The sequence below is a fragment of the Phyllobates terribilis genome, unplaced genomic scaffold (genome assembly GCF_046119375.1).
Source record: "Phyllobates terribilis strain yellow unplaced genomic scaffold, ASM4611937v1 Scaffold_11__3_contigs__length_659146591, whole genome shotgun sequence".
Classification (NCBI taxonomy): Eukaryota; Metazoa; Chordata; class Amphibia; order Anura; family Dendrobatidae; genus Phyllobates; species Phyllobates terribilis.
In genome coordinates this window covers 353,797,833-353,810,908 of record NW_027362771.1, presented here as the reverse complement: position 1 = coordinate 353,810,908, position 13,076 = coordinate 353,797,833, and the positions used below count along the sequence as shown (strand labels likewise).

At 37.1% G+C, this 13,076-nt stretch overlaps 1 protein-coding gene across 1 annotated transcript in view; it reads right to left on the bottom strand.

Annotated features, from left to right (window-relative positions):
- The window catches only part of LOC141166325 (dual oxidase 1-like), a 261,582-nt gene that overhangs the window by 182,345 nt on the left and 66,161 nt on the right, over positions 1–13,076 (bottom strand). The window contains exons 6-9 of the mRNA XM_073652895.1: positions 11,805–12,006; positions 9,225–9,391; positions 8,684–8,744; positions 6,534–6,627 (exon numbers count right to left, since the gene is read on the bottom strand). Of these exons, the coding sequence (XP_073508996.1) occupies positions 6,534–6,627; positions 8,684–8,744; positions 9,225–9,391; positions 11,805–12,006 (524 nt within the window). The remainder of the gene's footprint in view (positions 1–6,533; positions 6,628–8,683; positions 8,745–9,224; positions 9,392–11,804; positions 12,007–13,076) is intronic.

Sequence of the window (13,076 nt, the reverse complement as noted above, 5' to 3'; positions counted from 1 at the left end):
AAAGCTTATATGGAAAATACACATAGGGGAAGGAGAGAAGAATACAATGAAGACTGCTGACCATAAGAGCTTACATTTTACAGAAGAAAGAAAGAAGCCCACTGATCATAAGAGCTTGCAGTCTACAGGAGGGAGAGAGAGAGGACACCACTGATCATAAGAACTTGCACTCTACTGGAGCGAGAGAGAAAACCACTGATCATAAAACTTGCAGTCTACTGGAGAGACAGAGAGGGCCATGCTGATAACAAGACCTTGCACTCTACCGGAGAGAGAGAACCCCGCTGATCATAAGAGCTTGCACTCTACTGAAGAGAGAATGCCATGTTGACCATAAAAGCTTACACTTTACAGATGAAAAACAGAGGATTCTGCTGAACATAAATGCATGAACTCTACAGGAGGGAGAGAGATATGACAATGCTGACCATAAGAGCTTACACTTTACAGGAGGGATAGAGAGAGGAAAATGTTGACCATAAAGCACGACACTACAAAAAAGAGAAACGTATCCAGTGACTCTGGAGATGAAAAGAAAACAGAAGGCCCATGCGGAAACACAAAATTGTGTTAGCCTTCTATCTGATGTTTCAGCAGTGTGATAAATAATGCAGGAAAAGATTTTTTTTTTGCGAAACACTATTTGAATTTTGAAATTTTATAATTTATGACTCGAACTTGATCCCCCGCGGATCAATCCACTCATCTCTACCATTTACCAGTCACCATAAATAATCTGTTCACTGTATTATGCTGATTTTTATGACTACAGGGTGCCAAATATGTCAAGGTTATGTAGAATACACATATGCTAATTCTGTACTCAATTACACAGACATATACAGTACAGTCCAAAAGTTTGGGCACACCTTCTCATTTAAAGATTTTTCTGTATTTTCATGACTATGAAAATTGTACATTCACACTGAAAGCATCAAAACTATAAATTAACACATGTGGAATTACGTACTTAACAAAAAAGTGTGAAACAACTGAAAATATGTCTTATATTCTAGGTTCTTCAAAGTAGCCACCTTTTGCTTTGATGACTGTTTTGCACACTCTTGGCATTCTCTTGATGAGCTTCAAGAGGTAGTCACCGGAAATGGTTTTCACTTCATAGGTGTGCCCTGTCAGGTTTAATAAGTGGGATTTCTTGCCTTATAAATGGGGTTGGGACCATCAGTTGTGTAGTGCAGAAGTCTGGTGGATACACAGCTGATAGTCCTATTAAATAGACTGTTAGAATTTGTAATATGGCAAGAAAAAAGCAGCTAAGTAAAGAAAGACGAGTGGCCATCATTACTTTAAGAAATGAAGGTCAGTCAGTGCGAAAAATTGGAAAAACTTTGAAAGTGTCCCCAAGTGCAGTTGCAAAAACCATCAAGCGCTACAAAGAAACTGGCTCACATGAGGACCGCCCCAGGAAAGGAAGACCAAGAGTCACCTCTGCTTCTGAGGATAAGTTTATCCGAGTTACCAGCCTCAGAAATCGCAGGTTAACAGCAGCTCAGATTAGAGACCAGGTCAATGCCACACAGAGTTCTAGCAGCAGACACATCTCTTCAACAACTGTTAAGAGGAGACTTTGTGCAGCTGGCCTTCATGGTAAAATAGCTGCTAGGAAGCCACGGCTAAGGACAGGCAACAAGCAGAAGAGACTTATTTGGGCTAAAGAACACAAGGAATGGACATTAGACCAGTGGAAATCTGTGCTTTGGTCTGATGAGTCCAAATTTGAGATCTTTGGTTCCAACCACCGTGTCTTTGTGCGACGCAGAAAAGGTGAACGGATGGATTCTTCATTCCTGGTTCCCACTGTGAAGCATGGAGGAGGAGGTGTGATGGTGTGGGGGTGCTTTACTGCTGACACTGTTGGGAATTTATTCAAAATTGAAGGCATACTGAACCAGCATGGCTACCACAGCATCTTGCAGCGGCATGCTATTCCATCCGGTTTGCGTTTAGTTTGACCATTATTTAATTTTCAACAGGACTATGACCCCAAACACACCTTCAGGCTGTGTAAGGGCTATTTGACCAAGAGGGAGAGTGATAGGGTGCTACGCCAGATGACCTGGCCTCCACAGTCACCAGACCTGAACCCAATCGAGATGGTTTGGGTGAGCTGGACTGCAGAGTGAAGGCAAAAGGGCCAACAAGTGCTAAGCATCTCTGGGAACTCCTTCAAGATTGTTGGAAGACCATTTCCGGTGACTACTTCTTGAAGCTCATGAAGAGAATGCCAAGAGTGTGCAAAGCAGTCATCAAAGCAAAAGGTGGCTACTTTGAAGAACCTAGAATATAAGACATATTTTCAGTTGTTTCACATTTTTTTGTTAAGTATATAATTCCACATGTGTTAATTCATAGTTTTGATGCCTTCAGTGTGAATGTACAATTTTCATACTCATGAAAATACAGAAAAATCTTTAAATGAGAAGGTGTGTCCAAACTTTTGGTCTGTACTGTATATATATATATAACATATATATATATATATATATATACTGTATATATATAAACACTGTATATAGTATAAACATACAAGCATATATTAATTATGCACACATAAAATCTGCATATTCACAATGAAATGTTTGTGATGCTCTTGTTTAGACAATATGCAGCAGCAGGGGTTTTAGAAATAACTACACAAAAAGAAAAATGTAAACACAAGCAGGTGTAGTGCTATAGAAATATAAAACTTAACATTTATTACCACTGGATAAAATATATGCAATATACAAGGACCTAAAAAAACACAGATATACTGTCTGTGATATTAGATAGCCAAAATACTTCCATGTATTGTTGCGTCCAAAGATATAAATATATGTCATATAAGCATATTGTATCTCCGACGCAACCAAGAAAGTGTGGCAAAAAGAAAATGATGGAGCCTACGGGACACTATAACAACTTATTGTGTCTCAATATATGAGAACGCAGAAACATTAACCCTATCAATGGTAACCATTTAACTTTGCTATATATAGAAATGGAACATCCTCACCAATTTTGATATCCGTTCCTGCTCTCAGACTTCAAAGATAGCTCCAGCGCTGTCTGGTGAATGAGCTGCGCGATTGTGGGCAGCGTGCATACCGCATGTCTTCTCTTTTTTCCCCTGATGACTAGCTAAGGCAAAGAAACGCGTCGGGAGCGGTATTTTGTGATGGGCTGGTGACCCTATGAGACTTGGTCTGCCCCCATTATATGGAGCTTTCTTTTTGCCACACTTTCTTGGTTGCGTCGGAGATACAATATGCTTATATGACATATATTTATATCTTTGGACGCAACAATACATGGAAGTATTTTGGCTATCTAATATCACAGACAGTATATCTGTGTTTTTTAGGTCCTTGTATATTGCATATATTTTATCCAGTGGTAATAAATGTTAAGTTTTATATTTCTATAGCACTACACCTGCTTGTGTTTACATTTATCTTGTTTAGACAACCAAACAATATAATTTTGTTTGTTCATTCAGAGTTTCAACAGCCTTAACATTATTTTAACAAAAGCTTCCCAAGATGTTCCAAGATGTTTTTCATGAGAAACTATAGTATTTTATGTGCCATTTTGTCATATACCAACGTGTATGTAATTGTTAGGCTATGTTCACATACAGCATTTTTGCAGCATGCTTCTGCAGCTTTTTTATGCAAATTAAAAGCTGTTTGGTACAATACCAGCAAAACCTATGAGATTTCAGAAATCTCCTGCATTTTCGTCCTGACTGAATTTGAGAACTGCACTAGTTTTTAAATCTTCAGCATTTCAATTCTTTCAGCGCTGTTGCAACATTTTTTTCACCCATAGAAAGCAATGAGAATGTACAAAAAATGCAATAGTGTTTTTGGTAATGTTTTCCTGCCATTTTTGAAGTGTCTTTGATGAAATCTAACTTTATTAAACATGTTCTGTAGAAAAAGCACACATTTAATCTGCAACCTAAAAAGATATAAGAAAACATGACAAAACCACATCAAAAAATGGTGCAAAACAATTCTGTTCACTGTATTGTACGGATAGTAAAAATTAGAGGGGTACCAAATATCACCATGTTACTTACTGTTTTAATATGTTTATTCTTAAAAAGTATATTGAAAGAGGTGATCACTTTAAGTGTTTTTCGTAATTATTTACTAAATTCCTAAAAAAAGAATCTCACTTTTATTTTACCCCTAATATACAAGCATATAGAGATTTACTGGTACCAGTTCAATATGCCAGTAAAGAAGAAGAATTACACTTAGATCATTAGGCAGAAAAATTGATTGCCTCTACTTAGCAGTAGAACCTGAGGTACAGAGTTTGAATTTTGTGATAGATCACACTTCAAGAAAAGCAAATGATAAATTAACTATATATAAATGTGTCTACTGAACACAGACAGACACAATAAGACAAAGTTCTGAGTCAGAGAAAAAGAATCTACACCTGGAGGGGGAAAAAACAATCACAAAGGTGTTTTGAGTGAGTTTAATTCCCACCATACATTAAGAAAACTATGGCTAAGATCTGGTGATTAGCAGTTAAGTAAGGGTATTCTGACTCTATACATTTATGTTTCATCTACGCAAAAGTGTAATATGTGAGGTTTCTTCATTGACCATATTGCCAGCAGCTGCCACATTTAATAATTGCTGGTCACAATCAGCGCAGCTATTGCCATGAGGCAAAATGAGTATCTAACCTCAGGTGTCGGTCTGAGCAGTCTAACAAGGGGTGACAAAATGCGATTGTTCCTCTGTTACAGATACTATGCACTGGCCAACAAGGAGTGGTCAGGCTCCTTGTCTCATACAGTGGCATGAAGATCGTGGGCCTGGTGTAGAGGGTGAGACTGTAGGTCTGTAGGTTTCAGCCTTATTTCCAGCTGGATGCGCATCATCAGAAAAAAAAGGCCAAAAAAAATGTAATGTGAACAAACCCTAAGTATTAGAAATGGTTAATGGTGGTGGTGGTGAACTGGGAATAGGTCTGTTTCAGATTTTGAATTAGAGGCCAGGAACAGGAACTTCAATTCCACCTTTTAATCTACAAAAATATTATAAATTCTTAAAACTGCATACAAGGTAACTAGAAGGAATATAGAGCGCGCATAGGGTCTTATCCGAGATAAAGGAAATATATGTGTCCAGACTCTTAACAGGAAAGAGATCTTCTGGATTCACAAGCTGAACACTATAAATCCACATGGACTCAATGAAACAACTGATTTGTTCAATTAATTGAGATATATTTATGGACTCTGCTTTGTTCCTCTGTACAACCCACCTCCTTTTTTTCTTTGTATTTTGTAATAATGAATGTTACTGAAAAAAATCAGCTCTTTCTAGGAAGGGGTTTCATCCCTTTCAGTGTGGTTTGTCTTTGCTCCCTTTTATCTAACCCCCGTTTTTTCCATTATTTTTGACCCATCAATTGCTATGTGATTTTTATAAGGATCACCTAACTGCAATTTCTTATAAAATTGAATATCCCTTCTTTTAAACTAGTTTAAGAGCTTTGGAGCTCCTTTTATCCATTAGTATTATTATTATCATTAATATTATCATTTATTTTGATTCTTGTGAAACCATTACCAAATAAAGAGATCAAATCAAATTCACCCATGGCTTACTGGTTTAAAGCAGCAGTAGCAGCAGGGTGCTGACAAAGAACAAATAGGTCAACATCATAGGTTCAAGCACGCCCCTAGCTTGTAAAATTTAATAAAATTTATTGAATCATTTTTTAATATATAAAAAAAACAAAAAACAGCAGTCATATTTTTAAATGTTTAAGCGATATATTCCATTATGCTTTATGATTGTTTTGTGTGTGCTTTACGGTGTATACATTCATTTAGTCTGATTCCCCGCCCACTGGGTGTGGTGATTTTTTGTAAGGGAGGCTTCTCCATGTGTATCCTTTTGCTATAAATAACAGACCCTGTATGTGTATGTGTATAGACTGTCCTGAGGAAGTGGTGTGATCACCACGAAACGCGTAGAAATAAAGTCTATTTTATTATTACATCGACTTGGATTCCTCTGGTACATAATTCTGACAGGCGAGCAGCGCAGTTTGATGCCCCATTCTCTTCACCCAACAAAGTAAAACTGCATACAATCATACAAAACAATTACTTTCATCATATTTTAGACTGTGTATGACACTATACATGATAATCTTTCCATCCATTTATACTTTTATTTCTATACCTGCCTGCTCAGAAACTGTAGGAAATATGAAAACCATTTCAGTGCTTGTGTACCAACATAGTCATCACTCCAATTGTCTGCTGCTAATCTACAGATTATATTATCTCTGAGCAGGCTTCATAAAAAAATTATTGCTTCAGACTAACCCATGTAATATCCTCATGCAAGTTACAATTGCTCAATCATAATTGTAATAATTTCATAATATTGTTCATTAGGAAACAGTTACAGTATACCATACGGGGCCATTAAAACAAGTGCTATAATGTATATATAGCTACTTTTACACAAATTAGTTATATTAAAAATTACCTGGCATAAATACCTGGTGGCACTAATGAGGATAGGAACTGGAGAACAACTTGAAATTCATTTGTAAGACTGGAGTCAACGTGTTGATTATAACCTATATATGAATACATTAGAAATAAAGCTTACTCATATTTATCATAAAAAGTGTGCATGTTTTTCAGTAGGTGGGAAGGGTTGAATATATGGTCATAACCGATAGGACATTTTTATAATTATGTCCATGTAATAACGACATACATATATATACATATCAATGTGTAGCTCCAACTTTACTATAATATTGAATAAATGAGTATTCCAATGTTTGACATTTATTGCAACTATCGACAGAACATGGATGATTGTTTGACTCTTTTCAGAATTGCAATAGAGGTAAATGAAGCAAACTGTACACGAGTAGTCACCTCTCCATTCATAGGAGACCCTATTCTGTATATTGAACACATGCGGATTTACCGCATCCAATACATTCTACTGTGGAAATTTCTGTTGTGGAGACTAGCGTCATTTCACTATCTTCATAACTCTATATTGTCTTGTCTATCCTTTATGGTTTATAATTGGGACTGACTTATATAGTGTTTGTTGTTATTCAACACATGTTTTGCCCTGGATTGTGACCTATCTCCTCCTTATTAGACTTGTCAACAAACCTGTACTGGTGATGAATTTTTAATATTTTATTAATAAAAAGCGTTGTTGTTTTTTTAACTAACATATTTGTTTGGTGGTCCTTGTTTACTCCACTTTTTGGGTGCTTTTGGTTGTTCTTATGATATGGGAGTACGCCACCTTTCATTTAATATATACATTTAGGGGAGTCTTTATACCTCTTGTTTCCAGCCCAGATTTATATTATGTGTTTTTTGAACATTTTTGTAATAAAGAAGAAATCAAATCATATCAATATTTCTTGTGAACACTCTTTGCCTTCTAAACAGGATCAATTCCATTAGGTACACTTGCACAAAGTAAAGGATTATGATGTAGGATTATAGTCAGGTGAGTAACCAATTATTCCAAACTGAAGATAATTATCATCATTTTCATATGTAAGTTGAAATAGTCGTGAATTGATACAGAAACATCTGTGTAGGAGGTGTTAAACTGGATAAGGCTCAGATAAACTCTGCTACAAAGGAGAGGTTGCAAAAATAAATTTCATGTCACAGGTCAGATTAAAAACAAAGCATAAGGTAGTTACTGTATGCTGCATCAGCAAAGTCTCTCCCAGGGAAAGTAAAAAAAGACTGGGCTTTCAAGATGCGCTGTTCGAGCTCTTTTGAAGAACCACAAGAAAAAAAGCAACCTTAAAGTGCACCTGTCAGCAGGATTGTGCTCAGTAAACTACATACACTGTCAGGTGGGTGACATTACACTGTTTAAAATGATACCCTGGTTGATGAAATCTGTCCTGTGGTTCTTGGGTAATCTTTACTTTCAATTTGGAGATAATCATACGCTCGTGCTTCGGGGAGGCCTGTGGGGGGCGCTCTATCTGGTGCTCTGCTTACATATTCATCTGTATGCTCTTATGACAGCTTACTGTGCCTTCACTGACCTGCCTCCTATTTTACCTAGCCCCGCACTACTAGATGCATTATGTAAAATAGGAGGCAGGCCATGAAGGCACAGTGAGCTGTCATAAGAGCATACAGATGAATATGTAAGCAGAGAAAGTCCCTCAATAGGAATGAAACGTTGCCACTGCTACCATGACTATTTGTCAATAAACTACAGCTTATTTAATGAAGATTGGAGTGCTGCCTTTATCTGCGTGGACTATATATATATATATTAATATGGCATTCTATAGGTCTGTGTAACTGTAGTATAGAATACTGTATAGGGAATTTATGAGCATGTCAATATCATGATGGAGCATACAATCAGAAGATACAAGTTTTCATTATTTAGCTAGAACCCAAATTTAATGTGAATTGATGAAGATGACATCTTTTAACTAGCTTTGCTGTGATCCAATGCATGTAATTATTTTAGAAGCCCTCTGAACACTTATATAAATGATGACACTGAAGATCAGTATACCTAATTAATTCAAAGTTATATAACGAAATAATTCTATATAGATAACAGCACCTTACTTTTTAAACAAATATACATTTCAGTGTTCTTCGGGAAAGACTCACCTTGGTAAGGAGGAACTTGCTTTTGAAGAAACACAGGTAACCATTCATACAATGCAATCTTCTAAATAAAGAATATGTATGATCAGATCAAAGTCATTGTAAAACAATTATTACCTGAGTAAATATTGAAACATAAATAGGAAGGAAAACACTATAATTATGCATACTTCCATTTTTCTTTATGTGAAATGTCTAGTTTATTTTTATCCTTTGGATATACAGCACTATATTTACATTGTGACAAAACCTGTTGTGTTACTTAAGTATTAAATAGACTTGTCCTCCTTAGTTTCACGTACATTTAATGCAAATTATGTGCAATTATTTGCAACTATATGGTGTTCTATGCAATGTTCTATAAAATGCTTATTCCCCATAAGAAGCAATGTTTCCAGAGCAGAATAGTTCAGTATCCCACTTATATGGGAACTGCATTTAGACTCCGGACAGCTCAGTCATGTTTATGGGGCCAAACAATAACATTTTCAGAAAAATTACCTACAGTGCACAGAAATATTCCATTCTTGAGGTGTTTTCATACCTGGTAGATAGCAATCACCCATTTTCTAGCATGATGAAACAAGTCTTCATCTGTCCACTGTGGATGGTTTTTAGCAAATTGTTCAGCTAGATAGTTATGATATCTGAACCAAACAATGCTTTCAGCTTGAATGAAAGGATTTTCATTGGCTCTGTTGTAACCAAATCCTGTAAAGTAATATGCAGAGTGCAAGAGGGAATATGTTAAAGAAAAATTACAATCCTGACTACTGTACTTCCCCTAAACACTTCATATTCTTGCATAATCTCGAAATTAGATTTAACAAGTATCCTGGGTCATTATCTTAAAAATGTATTGCTATCACATCGTGAGTAACGACAGCTTTGCCTGACCTGTGTTTTAATTTATATTGGTAAGGGCTCAAGAAGACAACTGTATTATCGGTCCAAGTGCCATCTGACAAAACACCGAATCGGACTCGAACCAATGTTATTCTATGGGGCTGTGCACATTTCCAAATTTTTGCTCGGATACATCCAGTCCATAGAAAAATCACAGCATGCAATAACCAGAGGAAACTGCAGATTACCGCAGAGTTTGATCAGAGTATGATTTTCATACCTGACCCAATTCTCAAGGATGGGAGAATACACGTGCGTGTGATCCTAGCCTAAGTCAATTAGACCTTCTTGACCTTAATGGGACCCACTGTGATTCTGACATTTTTGACAGAGTATTTTTGCCAATTGTCCAATAAACCCAATAAAGTTAATGTGAATATAACATAAGCATCATACACGTTTTTGCAGTTGTTTCTGGAAACTAATGTTGTGTGTAGATTGTTTTTTTTACAGTGGTGGCCAAAAGTATTGGCACCTCTGCAATTCTGTCAGATAATACTCAGTTTCTTCCTGAAAATGATTGCAATCACAAATTCTTTGGTCTTATTATCTTCATTTACTTTGCTTGCAAGGAAAAAACACAAAAGAGAATGAAGCAAGAATCAAATCATTGATCATTTCGCACAAAACTCCAAAAATGGGCCAGACAAAAGTATTGGCACCCTCAGCCTAATACTTGGTTGCACAACCTTTAGCCAAAATAACTGCGAACAACCGCTTCCGGTAACCATCAATGAGTTTCTTATAATGCTCTGCTGGAATTATAGACCATTCTTCTTTGGCAAACTGCTCCAGGTCCCTGATATTTGAAGGGTGCCTTCTCCAAACTGCCATTTTGAGATCTCTCCACAGGTGTTCTATCGGATTCAGGTCTGGACTCATTGCTGGCCACCTTAGAAGTCTCCAGTGCTTTCTCTCAAACCATTTTATAGTGCTTTTGAAAGTGTATTTTGGGTCATTGTCCTGCTGGAAGACCCATGACCTCTGAGGGAGACACAGTTTTCTCACACTGGGCCCTACATTATGCTGCAAAATTTGTTGGTAGTCTTCAGACTTCATAATGCCATGCACACGGTCAAGCAGTCCAGTGCCAGAGGCAGCAAAGCAACCCCAAAATATCAGGGAACCTCCACCATGTTTGACTGTAGGGACCATGTTCTTTTCTTTGAATGCCTCTTTTTTTTTCCTGTACACTCTATGTTGATGCTTTTTCCCAAAAAGCTCTACTTTTGTCTCATCTGACCAGAGAACATTCTTCCAAAACGTTTTAGGCTTTCTCAGGTAAGTTTTGGCAAACTCCAGCCTGGCTTTTTTATGTCTGGTAAGAAGTGGGGTCTTCCTGGGTATCCTACCATACAGTCCCTTTTCATTCAAACGCCGACGGATAGTACGGGTTGACACTGTTGTACCCTCGGACTGCAGGGCAGCTTGAACTTGTTTGGATGTTAGTCAAGGTTCTTTATCCACCATCCGCACAATCTTGCGTTGAAATCTCTCGACAATTTTTCTTTTCCGTCCACATCTAGGGAGGTTAGCCACAGTGCCATGGGCTTTAAACTTCTTGATGACACTGCGCACGGAAGACACTGGAACATTCAGGTCTTTGGAGATGGACTTGTAGCGTTGAGATTGCTCATGCTTCCTCACAATTTGGTTTCTCAAGTCCTCAGACAGTTCTTTGGTCTTCTTTCTTTTCTCCATGCTCAATGTGGTACGCACAAGGACACAGGACAGAGGTTGAGTCAACTTTAATCCATGTTCACTGGCTGCAAGTGTGATTTAGTTATTGCCAACACCTGTTAGGTGCCACAGGTAAGTTACAGGTGCTGTTAATTACACGAATTAGAGAAGCATCACATGATTTTTCAAACAGTGCCAATACTTTTGTCCACCCCCTTTTTTAGGTTTGGTGTGGAATTATATCCAATTTGGCTTTAGGACAATTCTTTTTGTGTTTTTTCATTGAAGACAAATTAAATGAAGATAATAATACCAAAGAATTTGTGATTGCAATCATTTTCAGGAAGAAACTGAGTAGTATCTGACAGAATTGCAGGGGTGCCAATACTTTTGGCCACCACTGTATGTAATGCTACTTTATCCTCTTATTGTAGCTAATACACAGATTTAAAATTTAGTAGTGTTCTGCACATGTTTCAATAATGCTTCAAAAGATAAATACAAAAACTGTAAAAACAGAAAATTAAATTGAACGTACCATAAATTCCAATATTTTCTGTCCCCCTTTTGAAAGGATAGACAGGTTTCCACATAGGAATCCTATTACGTGTCTCTTCAGGAAACATTGGGTCTGAGCTAGATGTTAATTTTCCACCAGAAAAGCTTCTCAAAGCATCACACCAAGAATGTGAAGGGCCATATATAGAACTGCCATCGATCCAGGCTGTTACAGAATTAACCTGGTAAACACAAAATCAATATAAGCCTATTGGCTTTTTTGTTATATAAATCCAGCAACACTTTTTCTATTTTCATAAACCTAATAAAATGTGGTATATACAAAAAAAGACCAGAGCAGAGTGCCGGGGGAACAGGAACGAAGTGAGTATGGGTTGTTGTTTTTTTTCATATGTGTATGACATGTTTCCATGTTTATAAGAGGCTATGTGAGGGCTCATATTATATATAGATAGACTATGTGGGGGCTCATGCTGTATATAGGAGGTCATGTGGGGGCTGATATAGTACATAGGGGCTATGTGGCGGCTCATAATGTATATAAGGGGCTATGTGAGGGCTAATACTGTATATAGAGAGGCTATGTGGCGCCTTATACTGTATTTAGGGGACTATGTGAGGGCTCATATTGTATATAGGGGGCTATGTGAGGCTCATACTGTATATAGGAGTCTATTTAATGGACCCATACTGTATTTATGGGTCTGTGGGGGGCTCATACTGTGTATAGGGGATGTCAGCATACTTAATTCTGGTCAATATTAAGTGATACAATTAATATTAATATAAAGTAATAATTATGATTAATATGTTACCATTATTATTAAGCAGAATAAATTGCAGTCTATAGGTTCAACCCTCCACAATAGTCACGGTCTCTTAGGTGGAACCTCAGGAAAATTAATTGCCTACCTCTGAGATACAGTGTTTTGGCATAAAAATGCAATAGCATCCTAAAAGATTTGACAATTTTTACAATTGTCTCCAATCCTGTTAGCTAAACAGTTTGGACTCCATACTGATAAAGTGTAGCATTCAGATAGAAGAAAGATATGTACTGTTAATGTATATAACTCATAAAGGATTGACTAGACTCAGTGGCTTAGAGTGGAATACCAGCTTCCTGAGCAGGCATTGTGCCCCCTAACCCAGTAATTATGTTCCCTAAAGGACCTTTTAAAGTAAATAATGCCTCCAGAGCACCCTCCCTTAGTATGAATAACACTTTAAAGCCCCCTAAAAAATAACTATGTCTCCTGATCACCCAGTCCAATAGTAAAAATGCCATCTG